Raw genomic sequence first — 21,305 nt, 5'->3', positions numbered from 1 at the left:
GGCTCTCCTCTTCCATTTCCTCAACCTGAGGGTCTGCACTAGGATGATGAGGATCGCGATCACCAACAGTGATTCGATTATGTAGGACTTGGAGTACCACGTCATGAATTTAGTACACCAGGTCTGAACCTCGCTGATCAGAGCTGAGCACTGGGGGTTTGTTGTACTAACATTTACGGTGGGGGTTGTGGGGGAAACGTGTCTTGTTTCCACACATATACATATGACATTAAACAGTAATAAGTGGGCTTCCATCATTTTGCTGTTCTTCTTCTTTCTCTTCCTTCTTCCTCCGGTATTGACAATCCTGGCTTCGACCTCTGTCTCGTCCTTTGAAACCTTTGGGATCAAGCACAGTATCTGTCAATACACAGTTTAAGACCTTTACTTGTTAGTGCATCTGTCTTTCAAATCCCAATTGACCCTTTAAAATGACTGGCTAAGTCACACCCTGTGACTCCCCTCATTTTTTTTTTTCAAAAAGCGAATTTAAAGACCAGCATACACCTAACAATCCTTCCTTCTGCGAGCCGTCTCGCAGGCTTTGCTGATTTACCATCCGAATGTTCCCGGATGTAAATAGCATGTGGGATGGCGGCCGAAGGGCTACCTAACGTAAAATGAAAACAAACTTGGAAACAAACATCCGAATGAGTTGCGTATGGGCCGCGACGGGTATGAGTTGGATGGAATCCCCGGGTAGGGCGTGCTGTGCCATACCCGAGCTTGGCTGACCAAGGGTTGGTTCTCAGACAGGGCGGGTCCTCAGTGCCGTTTGTCCACTGCCTGAGTAACCTGGAGAAAACGGGTATGAATGTATTTACCATGACTTGCAGCCTCTATTTCGCCGAATAGAGGGGCACCTAAAAACAAAAAACCAAGGGAGCCAAGATGCTCCAACTGAGGACATGAGCTGGTCTTCAGATATTTTAGACGATACGGTGAGCTGCTCACCAGGCTGTCACAAGTGTTACAACTTTGGAAAAGATCTCCAATCAAACCGAAGTTCTCAAAGGTATCTGCGGACAAGCTAACGTGTATGTGAGGTGGTCACAATCTTTTCAGCTGAAAAGAAGATGTCCATCCTCCAACTGAAACATTTACATTCCTGAAAACAAACAAACATAAAACGAAGACAAACATACGTGCAGGTTCCATCAGAAAGGACATCGTTTCCCTCAAACGATTCCTATTTTACATCATCTGGACACCTCACTTTGATTCTGCCTCTGTGAACAGGGTCACAAAGGGGTTGCCGTGTCGGGAGTCAGACACCGTGTCGTCCTGCTCTCCCGGATCCCACACCCTTGTGTGGATCAGGCATGCTATTTTGGAGTTGTGTGACCGGGGGTCACTCTCGTCATTGCGGACAAGTCTGTAGGAATTGTCCCTGTGCCATTGTGTGGCGTCGAGTGTGTTGTCGGGGTAGTCGGGGTCGGGTGGTGGTTCTGGATATTTGAGGTAGGTGACTTCCATGGGGTCACTGGAGTCGGGGTCGTAGTTGGTGCAGTGTGGGCTGTATGGCTGTGTGGTGTCGCTGTCTTCAGAGTCAGTGTCTGTCCTACTGTCTCTGCTGTGGCAGCTTGTGGGCGTGGCGGGGCGTGGTCTGTAGTGGTCTGTGGGCGGAGTCGTGGGCGAGTCCGTTGATGAACTGGTCTGTGAGGGGGATGGTGGAAAAGTGTCTCTGGTGGGCGGGGTGAAGTGTTCTGCTGCATCCAGCAGGACATGGTGAGCATGGTTGGCCTGTGTTCCATATGCCTTTAACTGGTTTATATGGAACCACGCGGTCTTCCCATTAGGATACTTTATCCTGTAAACGGAGGGGCTAATTTTGTCCGAAATTGAGTAGGGACCGGAATATTTTGGTGCCAAAAAACTGCTGGGGTTATAAACAGATAACATTACCTGTTGCCCAACCTGGAATTCTGTGGTGTGGACGGTCTTATTGAAACAGGCAGTCCGTTGCTGTCGGCGTTTCCCTAGCTGGACTGCGGCTGCGAGCTGTGCAGACCTCACAGTCTCAACTAGATCTTTAACTGCCTTTTCATGTGTGAGGGCCGTCACTTCGGGGCTTGTCATGTCCAGTCCTAAAAGGAATTCTGTACCTTTCATAGGGCGTCCGGTCATGAGTGTGTGTGGTGTGTATCCTGTCGATGTGGAGACAGTGTTCCTTATGAACATAAGTGCAAATGGGAGCACTGAATCCCATGTGGAATTATTCTCTTGGACCATTTTCCTGAGGGTAGTTTTTAGGGTCCGATTCATGCGCTCCACAATCCCGCTGGACTGTGGATGATACGCAATGTGGAAGTTCTGTTTGATTCCGAATATTGTCAGGACGTTCCTCATGACCCGTCCTGTAAAGTGAGATCCCTGGTCCGAATCGATACTTCGGGGTAAACCCCATCTCGTGAAGATGTGGTGGGTCAGGATCTTTGCAGCTGTCTTTGCTGTATTTGTTCGTGAGGGAAATGCCTCTACCCATTTGGTAAAGGTATCTATCACCACCAGAACGTATTTATAGCCATTCCTACAAGGGGGCAATGGACCTATAAAGTCGATCTGGAGGTTTGTCCAAGGGCCGTTAACTGGGCGAGTATGCCGAAGTTGTGCCTTCTTAGAATACCGCTCCGGGTTATTCTGAGCACAAATCAGGCAATTCTCTATGTAGTGCGTTACATCATTCCTGAGATTAGGCCACCAACAGAGTTGCCTGAGGTGCCTCGTTGTTGCATCAATTCCCTGATGCCCGTGTCCGTCATGGAACAAGGCAATCATCTGATTCCTGTCCTGCTGTGGGACCACATAAAGTTGGTCCTTAATGATCACACCCTCATGTGTGGTCAGTGCGTGTTTAAAGTGCTCGTACGTAGGCACAAAGTTTCCCTTGAAAACCTCCCTGAGGTCTCCGTCCTGTTTTTGTGCTGCCACGAGATCTTTAATATCAGTCTGTGAGACTTGGACTGCGCTCACAGGGGCGCTAGCTGGTGCGCTAGCTGGGGGGGTCCATAAGTGTCCTCTCCTGGAACCTGCCTTAGCCAATGCGTCGGCTTTTACATTCCCAGGGGGTGATGACCTATGGTGGCTTCGAACTTTTATAATGCCGAAGGTCCTGTCCTTCGCTTTCTCTAGGATATGCTGGAGTAAGGGGGCTGATGGAAGGGGTTTTCCGTCTGCGGATACAAAACCTCGTGTCCTCCACAGGGGCAGAAAATCTGTTAGGCTATTGCAGACATATAAGCTGTCTGAATATATGTCTGCTGGGCTGGGGAAAGAATCGGGGTGGTCCACTATGTACGCTATGGCTGCTAGCTCTGCTGCCTGCGCGCCTAAGTGACCTGGTAACTTAAGAGCTATCTCTTCGAGAGCGCGCCCCTGCGCGTCCTCTACATAGATGCCGCATCCTGTGATACGCGCACCATTTAAAACTGTGGAGGAACCGTCTACATAAATCCTCAAGGGTCCACACGTGTCTGTGGGCTGGGGGCTTTGTTTCGGGTTCCCTATCTTCCTGGGGGGTGTTTTTGCTAAAAAGGGTCCTGTGTTATGCAGGGGAGCGACAATTTCACAGTCATGGGGCTGTCCGGGGTATTGGAGGTTGTCTGCTAAGTATGTGTGTGTGCGTGTCCGTTTCACTGTAATGTCCCGTCCTTGTAAAAGTAGGGTCCACCTAGCTGCCCTAATCTGGCTAACTGAACCGTCCTTCAGTCGACCGTCTAGTAGTAGCTGTGTGGGTGTATGTTCGGTTAGAATGGTGATGGGGTTTAGTCCGGTGATGTATGAGAAATACTGCACTGCCCAGAAGACAGCAAGGAGGTGCCTCTCACAGGCTGAAAATCCTTGTTCTACCGGGTCTAACAGTCGGGAGGCATAAGCCACTGGTCTTAGCTGCTCGTGCCGTTCCTGAAGCAACACGGCCGAGAGGGTTAGATCTGTGCTAGCTACCTCGATTGCGTATGGTGAAAGTTGGTCGGGGTCTAGCAGCGCGGGTGCTGCACTAAGGGCTCGTTTCAACTCTTCCACAGCGCCTGTATGCTGCGGAAGCCATTCCCAGGGGGCTCCTTTCTTAAGGAGGTCTGAAAGTGGGGCGGCTTTTGTCGCGAATCCGTCGATGTGGTTCCGACAATAGCCAACCAGTCCTAAAAACGACCGGAGAGCTGAGACATTTTGGGGAAGGGCCAATTTGACAATCGAATCAATTCTTTTGAATTCGATCTCGCGTTTGCCGTGCGTGATGACTGATCCCAAATACATCACTTTACTTTCCAATATTTGGGCCTTTTTCGGGTTAACTTTACAGCCAATTTCAGTTAAGAGTTCTAGGAGTTCGGCCAGAAGCGAAATGTGCTCTGCCTTTGTGTCTGTCTGCAGTAGTAGGTCGTCTACATACTGTACCAGACATTCGGGTCGGGAAAATTTTTCTAATCCACTTGCCAGCTGTCGGTGGAAAATGGAGGGGGAATTGTGGAATCCTTGTGGGAGGCATGTCCACGTGTACTGCTGTGTTTTAAAAGTGAATGCGAATTTGTATTGGCACGCTTTTGCCAATGGTATTGACCAGAATCCATTACTGATGTCCAATACCGTGAAGTACTTGGCGTTGAGACCCTGCTTGAGCATGGTCTCGGGACTAGTAGCTACCGTTGGGGCTACTGCGGGGGTTACTTTGTTGAGTTCCCGATAATCGATGGTCAGACGCCATGATCCATCGGGCTTCCTCACTGGCCAAATAGGGGCATTGTTGGTGGAGGCTACCGTTCTCAGTACACCTTGGTCCAACAAGCTACCTATAACCTCTTCTATTTCCACCTCTGCCTCGAGGGGAAATCTATATTGCTTTTGCGGTCGGGGGTCCTGTCCGGTAACATGAACTTGTCCAGTCATTCTGCCACAGTCATGACGGTGACTTGCAAATGCTGTCCTGTGTTTGTTTAGTAGGGCCTTAATTTGTCTGTCGGTGTGGAGTGTAGTCAGGTCGAATGAGTACTCTCCCACTGCGCTAATCCGATTAGCGTAGTCTCCTACTGTGAGGGTGGCTGGGGCTCTGTCTGATCTCGCCATTCGCCAGACACACTGGTTCACTGGGTCGAACGACAAGCTGTGAGCGTTCATAAAATCTATCCCCAGGATGTGCTCTGCTGTCCGGGGAAGATTTACTAGAACTACGGGGTGCCTTGTGCTAATGTTCCCTAGCTGAATTGCTATGGGTGCTGTGATATGTCCCTGCTGCGAGTGTCCGGTGAACCCGCTAAGTGTGATGGTGGAGGTGGTCGGCCACGTGTCTGAGTGTGCCGTGGTTGTGGAGTTAATGGTGGTGCGGGATCCTCCTGTGTCCCACAGTAACTCTATGGGCTTCCCTTTGACTTTTGCTGTGACTACGGGCCTCCCTGATGAGTCCCATAGTGTGTCACAGACCCAAGTGGGGGAGCCCGAACACCGTCAGTTCGTCTCGTCCACATTGGTGGGTCCTGACTGTACTGCTACATTGTGGATCGGTTTTGCTTTGTTGCGGTTCAGAGTGCCTGTCTGCTGGCCTCTCTGAGATCGCTGGGGTGCTTGGCACTCTTTTGCCCAATGCCCTAACTGTCCACAGTTATAGCATTCCTGTCCTTTCTGTTGAGGGCTGCTCTTGCCTTCATTTACCCATGCGGGCTTCTGGTGCTCTCTGACTGCTTGGATATCTGCAGCAGCCTGAGCCTCTTCTGGGGATCTAACCTTTCCTTTTGCCTGAAGCGATTGCTCCCAAGCGCGGGACAATCTTTTGAGGACCCATTTTTCGTTATGGGCCTCTTCTGAGGGGTCGTAACTATTGCAAGCGCTCTGTCCTGCTTCTGTTGCGTGTGAGATAATTGTGCGCGTCCACTTAACCATGTTTTCGCGGGTTAAATGCGCTCTATCTAGCTGTCCGAAAACTGCGCTGAAGTGAATCCACAGCCTTCCTGCGAATGCTGTGGGGTGTTCGGATCTCTTCTGCCTGCACTTATTCAAGCCTTCTACGGGGTCACCTCTATTGTACCCGATGGCATCTAAAATGGCAGTGTGCATCTCCTCTAGGCTGCCTCCTGCCACGTTTTGTGGGTCGGGGAGGGCTGCCACTACACTCTGGTCTAAGCTCAGCACGGTGAGCTTAACCTGCTCTCTCTCATCCAGGCCGTACATGGTAGCCTGCTGCTTTACTTTAGCAAAGAACTGGTGGGGGTCTGCGGTGGGGAGGAACGGAGTGATCTTTTCACAAGCGTCCCTTAGCTGGGTTACTGTTAAAGGGGTGGTGTAAGTTATGTCTGGGGCGCCTTCTGATTCGGCTTTCCTCTGTGTGGTTACGGGATTCATGGGTGCGGTTATGATCTGAGCTGTGGGGGGTTGGGGTGCCTGTCGTTTCTGCTGAGCTGCGGGCGCACATGTTCCCTGAACATAACGCTGCGCTGTCTCGCTTAATTCCTGCCAATCTGGGGCGTTTTCCCCATCTAACTGAGCTCCAAAGGTGCTTTGGAAGCCATTCTGCACCGAAAGCAGAGATTGCAGTTCCGCAATCTGTTTCCTGCATTTCGCGTGGTCAACTGTGCTTTGTCTTTGTTCGGTCGTTGCAGCGTGGAGTGCTCTCAAAGCTGCTTTGAGATCGGAACATTGCCTCTTCAATGCCTCCACCTGCTTTTCCGATTCCTGTCTTATCAGAACGGCACGTTGCACGTCCTGATAGGCTTTCTCATACTGGGTCTGGGAACTGTTCAGATGAGCTAGACAAGACTGGTGAGCCCTCTTGGCATCATCCACCTCTCTACCCTTCTCTGCCAACTTCCCTTTTAATTCCAGGTTTTCTTTCTCGATGTCCCTGACATCGACCTTACTCATTCGGTTCCTTTCCTCTAAATCTGTCCGGAGCGTCCTGATGACCTCCTCTGCGCCTCGCAACTGTGCCAAACAGGACACAATCGCCATCGGCTTGCGTGCTTTACCTAAACTCTTTTTATGTATTTGAGAGAGGTTCTCCCACCAAGTATGACCTATACTTCCGGGACCTGTCTCCTCATTTGCACAAAACTCTTTCCAAAGGGGCCATCCCTTTCCCTGCAGATATTTGCGGAGTTCCAGCTCCCACGTGGGACACTGGCCTACTCTGCTACTGCTGCTGGTCGCTGCGACCACAAACTTTGCTGGATCCATCAGACGTTCCATTGCCTGCATGGCCATTTCCTCTGACTCTCTTTTTATAATTTGGAACAGGGGGTTGCTGGGGTGGTGTTTCGAGAAAAGGGTACGGCTTACGCTATTTTCCGATCACAAAACTACCGAAAGTTTGTCGCAACAAAAAGCTTTCAGTTTTACCTTACAGCCCTGTTAGTACGCATGCACTAAACACACTTCCGAATTACGCTTATTATTTTGAACACCTTGAATACTTGTGATCTCTCTCTTTCTCTGCAATTTGGAGTTCTAATTCAAATTTCAGGGTCCTGGACACTGTGGTGTTTCCACTTACAACAGGGTCCCGGCGGATGTCGCCACTAAATGTTGCACGTTTTACTATGGGCGTAAAACGCGTTTATTGGAGTGTATTAACACGCCTCCGAGTTCGACGTGTGCTTAACACTGCTAGGCTCTGTTCTATGTAATTATTTAGCTCTGGAGTCGCCAGTTGCCGTATAGGCAACGTCACAAGTATTCCAAGGTCAAGTTCAAAGTAATAAAGACGATACACCGATTAGTAAAGTTCAAACGATCAATATTTATTATACAGTTATAATAAATACTCATGCACACTAAGAGACTAAGCTATAACTAAACTTAAGCAAACAGAATACTTATCTAACAGGAACAGGCAAGGTCAGAGAACGAGGCCTTCGTCCTGGTTTTGTCTGCAGCCTTCAGCAAGCGTTCTGGTACTTGGGAGTCTAGTGGGCTTGGATCGCGTAGCGAGCGTTGAACTTACGGTTTCGGCGGCTGGTGCTCAACGGCTGGAGTCAGGATGCCAGGTGTCAGTCGGAGCCGGAGCACGGGTTTAACAGACCGGACAACACGAGGTCCCTATCTTTTATAGGGGTTCCGTTGTCCTTCCCTCTTCTCGGGCGGGCTCTACCTATTGGATCAATTTCTTATCGATACTGGATTAATTCCCCAATGCGAGGGGGTCTCCGTGATGGAGGGGGCGTTTCTTATGTCCTTTTGTTTGGAGGTTTCTGGTGCCTCGATGTCTGGGTCTTGATTAGAATGTGTCCATTCAGAACCAAATGTATCTATTGTGTGGGTGTTCAAGTCTGATGGCCTCATTAGCATGCAAAGCGTTTTGCCATTTGCACCTAGCTAAGGTCTTTTCACCTGAGCCCAAACTGGTTTCTGCTGCTGCAGAATGCAAACTGCTCTTTGCAGACTGCTGTTCTGGCTAAACTGTCTGTTTCCCAGCAGTCTTCCATTTTAGTTTGGCTCAGTGTCCATTTTGCGTGGCCAGCATGGCTACACAGCGTAGTTGGGAACCCATTGGGCATAGTATGCAAAGAAACCCAGGCAGCGTTTGAGGGATTTGAGGGTATTGGGGAGAGGGAGTTCCATCAGGGGGCGCATGCGTTCGGGGTCGGGGCCTATCACTCCTTTACGCACTACGCAGCCGAGGATGGCTAGACGGTCGGTGCTAAACACGCACTTATCCTTATTGTATGTGAGGTTAAGGAGTTTTGCGGTTTGGAGGAATTTCTGGAGGTTGGCGTCATGGTCCTGCTGGTCGTGGCCGCAGATGGTGACATTATCAAGGTACGGGAAGGTAGCCTGTAATCCGTACTTGTCGACCACTCGGTCCATCTCCCGTTGGAAGACCGAGACCCCATTTGTGACACCAAATGGAACCCTAAGAAAGTGGTAGAGGCGCCCATCTGCCTCAAACACGGTGTATTTGCGGTCACTCGCGCGGAGGGGGTGCTGGTGGTAAGCGGACTTAAGGTCCACAGTGGAGAAGACCTTGTATTTCGCGATATCGTTTACCATGGCGGAAATACGGGGGAGAGGATACGCGTCCAGTTGCGTAAACAGGTTGATGGTCAGGCTATAGTCGATGACCATCCGGTTTTTCTCCCCAGTCTGGACCACCAGCACTTGGGCTCGCCAGGGACTGTTGCTTCCCTCGATGACCCCTTCCTTCAGCAGCCTCTGGACCTCGGACCTGATGAAGGACCGGTCCTGGGCGCTGTACCGTCTGCTCCGTGTCGCGACGGGTTTGCAATCGGGGGTGAGATTAGCAAACAAGGAGGGGGGGTCCACTTTGAGGGACGCGAGGCTGCAGACAGTGAGGGGGGGTATAGGGCAGCCAAATTGGAAGGTCAAGCTCTGCAGGTTGCACTGGAAGTCCAGTCCTAGGAGTACCGGTGCGCAAAGGTAAGGGAGGACAAGGAGTTTATAATTTTTTAAAACCTTCCCTTGGACCATGAGGTCCGCGATGCAGCAGCCGGTGATGCGGACGGAGTGCGAACCTGAGGCTAACCCGATTTTGTGTTTTACAGGATGGACAGGGAGCGCGCAGCGTCTTACCGTGGCAGGGTGAACAAAGCTTTCCGTGCTCCCGGAGTCCAGCAGGCAGCCCGTCTCATGGCCGTTGAGGTAGATCAGCGTTGTCGTTTTGGCGAGCGTGCGTGGACGTGACTGGTTGAGCTGAATGGCTGCGAGCCGTGGAGGGAATCTGTATTCGTCGTCGTCGTCCAAGTAGATGCTGGAAGATCCTTGTCTGCCAGTCCCGGAAGGTGGTGCCCAGGATCCGCACGTGGAGTCGGAATCCCAAGATGGCGACGCCCAGGACCCGCACGTGGTGTCGAGGCCCCAAGATGGCGGCGCCCAGGACCGCACGTGGGGTCGGCGTCCCAAGATGGCTTCGCCCAGGGCCCGCACGTGGATTTGGCGACCCAAGATGGCGGCGCCCGTGGGGCCCTCGTGGTTGCTGGGGATGGGGTTAGCGGTGCCGGCGGGCCGATCGGAGCGGCTGGGAGCGGGGGCAGAGAGGCGCGCGGTGGCCCGGGGGCGGCGAGCGGAGAGTAGCGCGGTGCGCTGGAGGGGCCCCGGAGGAGAGAGAGAGGCCCGGGGGCGGGGGGGGGAGAGAGTTGCGCGGCATCTAGGAGGGGACCGGGAAGTCCCGGAGGAGAGAGAGAGGCGCGCAGGCCGGGCGCAGGGGCCCAGGGGCGGGGGGGGGAGAGAGTTGCGCGGCACCCAGGAGGGGACCGGGAGGGCTCGGAGGAGAGAGAGCGGCGCGCAGGGGCCCGGGGGCGGGGTAGGAGTGTTGCGCAGCATCCAAGAGGGGCCAGCAAGGGCCCGAAGGTGGAGATCCCTGGTCGCTGCGCGGAACCGCAGCGACCGTTTTGGCCTGGCCGACAGTGAAGAAGTGGCCCTTCTTCCTGCAGATCTTACAGAGGGCTGAGCAGGCTGGGCAGCGCGGGCGAGGGTGTTTCGCGAACCCGCAAAAGTAGCAGCGGGGCCCCGTGGACTTGTCGGGGCGTCCCGCGGCGCAGGCCTGAGGGAGGTCAGGAGCGGCGGATGGCGGTCAGGAAGCGTGCCAGGAGGCCCAGGATGGTGCCGCACGGCTGGGGACATAGGCGCAGGCATTTAGATCGGCGACCTCCAGGGAGGTGGAGAGAGTCCGTGCCTCAGTTAAGCTGAGGTCGTCTTTCTCCAGCATCCGCTGGCGAATAGCGGGAGACTGCACGTAAGCGTCTCTGATCAGCAGTTCCATGTGCTCCGTAGCTGAAACTGCGCGGCAGGAGCAATTACTCCCCAGGATGGTGAGGGCCTGGTAAAATTGGTCTAATGACTCACCGGGGAGCTGTTGGCTGGTTGTCAGCAGATGTCGGGTGAATACTCTTTTGACTGGTTTAAGGAATTGTCCATTCAGCTTTAGCATCTCGGCATCGTAATCTTTCTCCTCCTTGATTATCGCGTAGGCTGCTATACACACGCTGGAGTGGAGGATGTGAAGCTTCTGTGCCATGGTGGGGGGGCTGGTTGCAGACTCCAGGTATCCTTCGAGACATGCCAGCCGATGTTGAAAAAGTTCTGCAGTGTTCGGAATTTGCAGGCTAATGAATTGAAATGAAAATCGCTTATTGTCACGAGTAGGCTTCAATGAAGTTACTGTGAAAAGCCCCTAGTCGCCACATTCCGGCGCCTGTTCGAGGAGGCTGTTACGGGAATCGAACCGTGCTGCTGGCTTGCCTTGGTCTGCTTTCAAAGCCAGCGATTAGCCCTGTGAGCTAAACAGCCCCTAATGCGGAGGCATTTGGGCTTGATCCGGAACTCCATCTTCAAAAATCTAGCTTATTAAATTGATGAGCCATCAATTGCACGAGAGATGAGTTGCTATACAAAAGTTAGGCTTTAATAAGCTAGAACTTAGCCCTGCGATTGACTACAATAAAATGGACGACCGCCGGGCGTTCCGACTATTTATACCTCGGTATCTTCCCATCAGAATACTACTCTTCAGATTTTGACCACAGCATTCTGATGGGAAGATGTTCAGCCACTTGACGTTTCCATTCATGTTTTTATGAATGGAAACGGCAAGTGGCTGAACATCTTCCCATCAGAAAAAACAGCAAGTAAAACACCCGTGAATTTTGTATCTCGCGTATCATGCGACCCCCCAAATTTAGGCTACAATTTAGGTGCTCAAAAGTCGCATGTTATGCGAGTATATACGGTATCAAAAAATTACAATTCAAAGGCTTGAAGCGTAGTACATTTTATCACTGCCCAAAATATGTCAAGCAGACACTGTCATCAACTCCCCCATCGTTTGTGCCCTTGAAATTAAAGTCACTGCCAGCGGCTAAAAAGGGACTAACTGGGGAGTGCATTCATCAATTACAAGTAACTCGAAGGTTTATCAAAGAGAGTGATTTAACCAAATTGGATTTTGAGCAATAATTCACAACAGAAACAAAATAGTGAAATGGCTATGATTTATATGGAAGACGAGAAGACTCCGATTTGTTGGAAACATTCTTCTATCCCCAGTAATGCAGGTGTCAGGGCAGATGACGACAGAAGAGAAGTGGGAGAGAAGCTTTAAGTCACAGGACTTTGAAATGATCACAGAAAATTACACCAGCCACCTTGTTAAGGAAAACAATTAGGAATGAGAAAGGTGAAGTTAATAGCCTGTTTCTCCAATTAACCTCCAATCCAACTTTGTAAAATTGATCGCTGAATGCTTGAAACATTCATTGTCTTACTTGACACTATCGTCCGTCAAGTGTGATGAATTTATCATCTTGCCATTTCACTTTTGCTTCTCTGGTTTCTTTGCATCAGCAAACAGGAGCTGTCGAAAAGGCTTTAAGCATTGTTACAATGGCCGGTGCATGTCCAATGCAAAGTGGTGTGATGGGGTGGATGATTGCACTGACAACTCAGATGAAGTATCTTGCAATAGTAAGTACTAGGTTGATGTTGTGAGCAGTATTTGCAGTGAACAATCGTTCAAATGACAAAACAGCAGAAATTTAATTCTTATGTCATGATATGAGAATTGTTTTCCGGACAGCTAGCTTCCTGAGTTATGAGAATCCATTCAGCCCTTCCCCAAGAACAATACTTTCACTGAAAACAATCGCCTTTTATATAAATAGGATACATTTTGCTCCCAACATTGTACCTTTCAAAACTTACTCCATTGCATTTCTGATCTCACGTTTCCCATGTTATCTCCCTTTTAGTTAAGGTAGGCCTCGTAAGCTGCATTAATGTTTGTACTAATTCTGATTGGTCGAATGTTACAATTTGCAGTTGCCTAGGAATTGTTTAATGGGTATGAACTGCAGTTTTATGGCCAGCCCTTTCTGCAGATACCCTTGGTAGATTTAGATTCCATCCATTCAGGAAATTACTAACTGAAGTAACTGAAACTAAGAGCATAATTGTACCTCGACCCTCTGTTTTATTTTCATGTTATAGATTCCACGTGCGGTGCAGCTGAATTTCGATGCAAAGATGGGACTTGCATCGCCAAATCAGCACAGTGCAACCAGGTGATGGATTGTTTCGATGCTTCTGATGAAACAAACTGCGGTAGGTTGTAAGCTTTTGTTTTGTGCTGTTATTGGCATTTTACAGAAAGTAGATGCACATTCACTGGCCATCAGCCATAACTGGAAGGCATCAGTTGCTGAAGCATTATTTTCTTTACTGCTGCCAAAACACACACATTTGAAATAAATAGATAATTCAGAAAACTCTATAATAGCGTTAATGTAATGTTTCAAGTGGATAATAATTTGCAATGAAAGATGATGTGTGTTCTTTTCAATAAGATACAAACATTATTCATCTTGATTGGATGATTTCTATCAATTCTACTGCAGGCAATACTGAGTGCACTGGTTTCTATAGAGTTGGAGTTAAGGACACGAATTTCATAAAATGTAATAGCACCTCCCTCTGCATCCTCCCATCGTGGATATGTGATGGTTCCAATGATTGTGGTGACTACACGGATGAATTAAATTGCCAAGGTAAGCATCCTTTGTCATTTACAATAAGAAGGAAATACAAACAACTGAACTTGAAAGTTCACAATAAAGAACCCTTGCAACACCCAAGCAGCCCTGAGGAAATTATCACAGAATCACAGAATTCCACAGTGCAGAGGACGCGCTTCAGCCCATCGAGTCTGGGGCGAAACATGAACGGCCCTGAACTGCCCACCTAATCCCACTTGCCAGCACTTGGCCCAGAGCCAAGTTATGACATACCAAGTACTCAGCTAGGTACTTTTTAAAGAACGTGAGGAATTCCGCCTCGACCACCCTCCCAGGCAGTGCATTCCAGACCGTCACCACTCTGGGTAAAGAAGCTTATCCTCAAATCCCCCTAAACCTCCCACCCCTCTCTCTGAACTTGTGTCTCCTCATAACTATCCTTCTACTCATAGGAAAGCAGCTCCCTATCCACCCTGTCCTTGCCCCTCATAATCTTGCACACCTCGATCAGGTCACCCCTCACTCTTCTCTGCTCCAGAGAAAACAACCTAAGCCTATCCAACCTCTCTTGATAACTTAAATGATCCATCCCAGGCAACATTCTGGTGAATCTTGTCTGTACCCCTTCCACTGCAATGACATCTTTCCTATGATGTGGCAACCAGTATTGCACACAGTTCTCCAGCTGTGGCCTCACCAAAGTTCTGTACAGCTTAATCATGACCTCCCTGTTTTTGTAACCTATGCCCCGATTGATAAAAGCGAGTGTCCCATATGCCTTTTTCACCACCCTATTAACCTGCCCTTCTACCTTCAGAGATCTATGGACAAATCTCCAAGGTCCCTTTCTTCTTCAGAACTTCCCAGTGTCAGACCTTTCACAGTATACTTCCTGAAATGAAATGAAAATCGCTTATTGTCACGAGTAGGCTTCAATGAAGTTACAGTGAAAAGCCCCTAGTCGCCACATTCCGGCGCCTGTCCGGGGAGGCTGGTATGGGAATCGAACCGTGCTGCTGGCCTACTTGGTCTGCTTTAAAAGCCAGCGATTTAGCCTTGTGAGCTAAATCAACCCCTCTTCACATTACTCCTTCCAAAGTGTATCACCTCACACTTTTCAGGGTTTAAGTCCATCTATCACCTAGCCACCCAGTTGACCATCCCAGCTATATCTCAACCTCACTATTTTTTTTTAAATTTAGAGTGTCCAATTATTTTTTTCCAATTAAGGGGCAATTTAGCATGGCCAATCCACTTAACCTGCACATCTTTGGGTTGTGGGGGTGAAACCCACACAGACACAGGGAGAATATGCAAAAAACTCCACACGGACAGTAACCCAGGGCCGGGATACGAACCTGGATCCTCAGCGCCATAGGCAGTACTGCTAACCACTGTGCCACGTGTTGCCGCTCAACCTCACTATTAACCGTTGGTCAATCTATGTGCCATCCGCAAACTTTCATATCCTAACCCCCACAAAGTCATCTATGTCATTTTTATAAATGACAAACAATAGGGGGCGCAGCACGGATCCCTGTGGTATGGCACTGCTCACTGGCTTCCTGACCCTAAAGCAGCTGTTTATCATCATCCTGTCTCCTACCGCTAAGTCAACTATGAATCCATCTCATCAAATCACCTTGTATCCCATGTGCATTTGCATTCTTAATAAGTCTCCCATGTGGGGCATTTTTAAAGGCTTTGCCAAAATCCATGTAAACTACATCAACTGCACTACCCTCATCTACACACTTGGTTACATGCTCAAAAAAAAAATCAAATTTGTTTGGCATGATCTCCGTCTGACAAAGCCATGCTGACTATCTCTAACCAAACCTTGCCTCTAGATTCTCTCCTTCAAAATCTTCCCAACCACTGACGTGAGACTCACTAGTCTGTAGTTCCCTGGTTTGTTCTCTACAACCTTTCTTCAATAGTGGGGTCACATTATGTAAATAATATTTTGAGTGCTTTAGTCCCATGATCTGTCCAAAATAAATATTATTTTTATTCTGCATACCATGGGAACTTTTGATTTCTCTCTTGTTTTACGTGGGGGTAATTGTCACATATGCAGCTTGGCTGACGTTTTGTCCCATTTCAGTGGATTTTCAGTTGTCTTAGCTGAGGAATTCCTTCCATAAAGTTTTCACAGATTCACAGAAAAATACAGTGCAGGAAAGGCCTTTTGGCCCACCTTGTCTGCAAAGCCCCATGAAAGGCACCTGAAATATGTGACAGATGCGCTTTGAGGCTTAGGTTGCTGGAAATTCTGAAGAGTAATGTCTGATTTACCAGCACTTGGCCCATTGCCTCGAGTTCCCCATCTCTCATTCCTCTTTTAAGACTCTTTATATCCCACCTCTTATGACCAAGCCTCTCATCACCTATCCCAATATTTTTCTCTTGTTGCTGTCAATTTTTCCCTGAAATGGGTACATTTCAATTTTGTTCACATAAACAAAGGTCCAGTGAATTTAGCAGTGGCCTGATCACTACAGATCAGGTCAGGTCATTACATTGCCAAACTCTCCAGGATTGTGTCTGCTTTTGAATTTATGGCCCGTAGCCTCCGAATAAACCAAGTGCACTAGATTTTCTAGTTTTGGAATTGTGCCAAGTATTAATATTACAATTTAGACTGCTGTTTGAACTTTGATCCCATGTTTTGTGATATTATATGAAGCTGTCATTTGGATTAGAGCACTGCATTCCACTTTCACCTTTAAAGCGTTTTCTATATTATAAGTTTTTGAGTGTATCGTAATGCACTGTATTGGGTAAAACCTGAAAGTTATTGTCATCATCTGCCTTCAAAGAAAATGACAACATGCAGCTACTCGCATTTCATTTTAATGATGAACAGCCGGTTACGCAAAAAGCTTCACACCTAATCCTCTAATTGCATTATTAAGAAATATGTGACATTAAACAGATGCGCTTTGAGGCTTAGGTTGGTGGAAATTCTGAAGAGTAATGTCTTATTTAAAGTATATTGTGATTGACATATTTAGAACATGGGTCCCAGAGCAGTCTTTTTAGCAAAGCTAATGTTATTTTTCAATTGTGGAGATGCAAGCAGCATTGTGGTAGTTCCTCTGTATTAATACAGTTCACATAACTTTTGCCTCTGCATCTCCCACCAATCATTTTTCATCATGTAGCAAGATGTTCCTGGCATGCATGGAGTCTCAAAGTGTTTTTTCATGTGCCAACAAATCATTGCAATCAGTACCTGCAGACGCAGGAGAACACAGGGTCAATTTTGACCAGCATGTGTCTGAACTGACAAGCCAAAGCAAATGATAGAAATTGTTCCTTGAGCTTCAACAGGCGGGCTTGTGCCGTGGGGGCACTCCTTCCCTCCGTGACAGCACTCTTTCCCTCCATGACGGTCTCTGTAAGGCTCCGCGATGGCCGGCACAGAGAGGAAACCCCCTGCGCGTGCACAGGAAACACTCCAGCAGTTCTGCGCATGCGCCAGAACACGCTGTGCTCCTGCGCATGCATCAATTCACGCCGGTAGGCCCTTCGGCACCGGTTGGCATGGCGCCAACCACTCCAGCACCGGCCTAGCCCCCGGAAATGCAGAGGATGCCGCACCTTCCGGGCGCCCCCGCGCCGGAGTGGTTCACGCCACTCTTTGGCGCCGGTACGGCCCACCCATCGGCTGCAGGAGAATCCCACCCCATGAGTTTACTGGTGCCACCAACTGGTGCAGAAATTGTGCATCGATTGCCCCACTGCTAGATTGATCTGCAGTGAAACCAAATGCAATCCAAACCAATTTCTACATCTGCAAATGTCCTGATGCTTCCATTGTTTCTAATTGTCCAGTAGCAGAGTGTAAGTCTCTGTGGCGGGAGGCGATCTGCTGTTGGCTGGCGCCGGGTTCCTCTGATGCCGACGCTGTCAATGTGAATTCCCATTTAATCCAGCCCACACTGCTCGGAAGGCCACAGTGGCAGTGCACCATTGGTTGAACCAGTGTGAAGAGCGAGAAGATCTTGCCCATCATGTGTAAAAAGTACCTTAAACTGGCTGCTTTTCCTTGTGAAGAAAGTTGGCCAGCCAACATTATAAAGAAGTCACCAAGTATGTTGTTCTGAAGCCAATTAAGTAAGATAGATTTGCCTTTCCAACTGACATTATTTTTGGGCCCTATGACCATCCTAACTTGTAAGCTAAATGTCCAAACACCCCCTCATAGGTGGATAAGTTGTTGTATCACATGTTATTAAATGTACTACTTGTATTTTTGCAGTACAATGATTCTGTTTGCTGTCCGATGCTGAGCCCTTGGTTTTAATAAGTATATTTAGTTGCATGTTATGACTATTGCTATATCATGACAAATGGATCAGACACATTGGATGACTGTCATTCCAATAGTCCCTCACATCTGGTGGGTGCCTTGTTTAATGTCTCCCGGAGCCTTTATCTGAAGCTCATGATGACCCATGAGCACAAGCTCAGCTGCTTTCAGTCAGTGGCACAGCTTACACGGTGCTGCAATGCTGCAAGAAACAGCTTGCTTACCTTTCACAAACAGTTGGTAACCTTTCAGATTTTTTGATCACTGCACTTTTGATGGAAAGCCAATGTGGAAATCTTCCTGATTTTCATCTTAACTGGTCCCAGACTATATTCAGTTCCCACTCCCGACCACAGAAACGTTTTGGTAAAATCGCACCCATGGTTTCTGGCAAGCCTCGTTGAATCATGCTCTGAATGGAGAGTATTTGAAAGGAATGTGAACCAGAGGATTGACACTGCATTGTTTCGGCATGTCTTCAGCCGTACGCTATTGTAGTTGAACTTCCATGGGAGCATGGGACCAGAAGATTTATCCTATACTTCCTAATGTTACAAATCATAATGCATAAATAGAAGATTGAGAAGAATGCATATTTTGCGTTATTAAAATTTCCTTTATGCACTCATTCGGCAAAAAAAATGCCTGTTAATTTTGTTAGGGGTTTCCTGTACTACTTCACTCAACTAACACACAGATCCAAAGGACCCATTCATTGCACACAAATGTTAGGAAGATGATTTCCTGCTGCATTTCCACCCTTTTACATTGCCCACGGATTTGCAACGCATCACCGGAGAGGTAGAGCAGGGCTTGTATCGATGATATACCAGGCCCAATGAACTAATGTAACAGAGTTGGAGCGAGCATTCTTAGCCTTTGAAAATATCTGGAGGTTATTTGGCCCATTGCTTTAGTTTCCTGACAGTGTCCTGATGCAGCAAAATTAGGAATGTTCCAAGAAGCTGGCAAAGTGATTTTACTTTCAGCAAGCCAAAGAGGAGCCTGAAATAGATGTCCAAATTTTCATTAAGAACCCACCGTATTTCTGGAACTTGGAGCTTTCTGATCATCATCTGGATGTACACCTATAGTTATAGTTGGAGGTGAAAGTAACTTGAATTGCTTACCGGTTACTGATGTATTGCCAACACCCCCCACTTCCACAATTAACTCCATGGATTCCTTTGCAATGAGTTTGATACTTAAAACTATCAATGCTGCAGAATAAGGGAAACATGTTCAAAGGCAGCTTCTGCATTGCAAAGGAAATGTTTACAATAGAGCAGATAATACCTGTAGCAGGAGGATTTAATCAGCTTTTCATTACAAAAGATAAGCTTTTGTGACACAATTCGATAAAAGTATCCAAATTACACCATTGCGTATTCTTCAATGAGCCTCACATTTTGCCCCTCTAAAGACCTTCAAGTGGATGGCAAGTCTCTTTTAAATATAAGGAATCCTAAATTGGTCTAACTATAATTTGATTCATAGAGGGTCATTTGTTTGGCCTGGAACCATTCTTTTTATTGAACTGGTGGCTTCCGTGTTCAAAGCACTTGATCAATCAGTTGCCCCAAGGGTTTGTTTGAACAAAATAAAGAATGCGCACCATGACTTGCATCAAAGGACTGAAAAGGCAGATGCAGCCAATAACCCACTTTTTGGGCTCACTCCCCAAAACATCGGCAAGAAAAGTGGTTCACAACAAGCCATCAACCTCACGATTCCTCAGTATGTTGGGAATATTCTGATTGAGATGGGTCAACTTTATGCCACTGCATATTTCAAAATATCACCTATCAATCTTATAAATTCAACTAATTAGCTCATCATTGAAGTCTCTGCGATGAGCTAATGTTGGTGGTGAAAGTGAGGAATTGAACAAACGAATGTGATAAAAAGTAGGATTATTAGTTAGAATAATGTAGATGATAGGGCCGGTCTGATGGTAGTGAGTTCACAGACAGAGAACAAAGAAATTGAGCAAATCATGGCCAGAAAGGGGGGAGGGGAACCTCGTGCAGAGGATGGTGAAAAGGATGCTGGGTAACAAGAGGCCCTAGGTTGAGGAATGCGCAGTGAGCCAATCAGGATATATGGCCGGGTCAGGAGGTGTATAGAATGACCTATGGGAAGCTTGTATGTGAATCTTGATGCCATTTGAATGATATGTGCAGAGATCTCTGTCTTTGTCCTCACTCGGTTCGGGAGCCCTAGGAGACGCTTGTGTGTGTTCTGAGTCTCTGTGGAGCGAGTCAGCCTTGCAAGTTGGTTAACAATAAATAATACTATACCTACGAATCTATCTCAAGTTTTATTGAGGCTAGTCTGACGGGTAAAGAATTTAAAATTGTCATTTGGTGCCGAAATCCGGGAGCCCTCGGGGCAATAACCAAGGAATTATCTCAACTACAGTTGTTTGCCATGCAAAACCGGTATGCTCTTGACTATCTTATGGCCTGTGAGGGTGGGGTATGCGCCATAGTGCAGGGCAAGTGTATCATGGGAGTTCAAGACCTAACCGCTAACATCACTACACTTATGGATCGCATAAGGGATCACCTGGAAGTAACGTGGGGTAACTGGGGATTCAGAGGTTGGAAGGACTGGTTGGTAAATATGGCCATGTATTTAGCAGTGGCACTCAGCTGCATCTTTGTGGGCCTGGCCATCCTTAAATGCGTGATGGGTAAAATGCAGGGTGCACTGGAACAGATAGCCGCCCCTAGAATCTTGGCTGTTAGGATCCACGAGGGTGCAGCGGATGACAGGGTGCTGCAACATGAATTGGAAATGCAGCGACAAATTTTCTTAGATGAGGGGCCATAGCTACGGCTTGGACCGATAGGTTATCATGAAATGATAAAAGGAGGGAATGAGGAATTGAACAAACGAATGTTATAGAAAGTAGGATTATTAATTAGAATAATGTAGATGATAGGACCGGTCTGATGGTAGTGAGTTCACAGACCGAGAACAAAGAAATTGAGCACAGTATGGCACGGAAGTGGGGTGGGGAGCCTCGTGCAGAGGATGGTGAAAAGGATGCTGGGTAACAAGAGGCCCAGGGTTGAGGAATGCAAAGTGAGCCAATCAGGATATATGGCCAGGTCAGGAGGTGTATAGAATGACCTATGGGAAGCTTGTATGTGAATCTTGGTGCCATTTGAATGATATGTGCAGAGATCTCTTTGTCTTTATCCTCACTCGGTTTGGGATCCCCAGGAGACGCCTGTGTGTGTTCTGAGTCTCTGTGGAGCAAGTCAGCCTTGCAAGTTGGTTAACAATAAATAATACTATACCTACGAATCTATCTCGAGTTTTATTGAGGCCAGACTGACGGGTAAAGAATTTTAAATTGTCAAAAGTTGCCAAACCATGGCAATAAACTATAGTGGTGCTTGTTCATATATCAAACCATGAAATGAAAGCACACCAAAGAAAGATGCTGCATTTCAAATTCCAACTGTACAATTATTATTAAGGGTGGAAAGCAGTGCCCATTATTTGTCCAAAGAATAAACACAAATCCG

The 21,305-nt window shown here is 47.9% G+C and overlaps 1 protein-coding gene across 1 annotated transcript in view; it reads left to right on the top strand.

Moving 5' to 3' along the window:
* The window catches only part of LOC119962094 (low-density lipoprotein receptor-related protein 1-like), a 2,271,162-nt gene that overhangs the window by 1,896,619 nt on the left and 353,238 nt on the right, over window positions 1-21,305 (top strand). The window contains 3 exon segments of the mRNA XM_038789946.1: window positions 12,283-12,402; window positions 12,925-13,038; window positions 13,332-13,481. Coding sequence (XP_038645874.1) covers window positions 12,283-12,402; window positions 12,925-13,038; window positions 13,332-13,481 — 384 coding nt within the window.

The sequence above is a fragment of the Scyliorhinus canicula genome, chromosome 2 (genome assembly GCF_902713615.1).
Source record: "Scyliorhinus canicula chromosome 2, sScyCan1.1, whole genome shotgun sequence".
Taxonomy (NCBI): domain Eukaryota; kingdom Metazoa; phylum Chordata; class Chondrichthyes; order Carcharhiniformes; family Scyliorhinidae; genus Scyliorhinus; species Scyliorhinus canicula.
The sequence above is the reverse complement of the archived record's forward strand: the minus strand, read 5'-3'. Positions and strand labels throughout refer to the sequence as shown.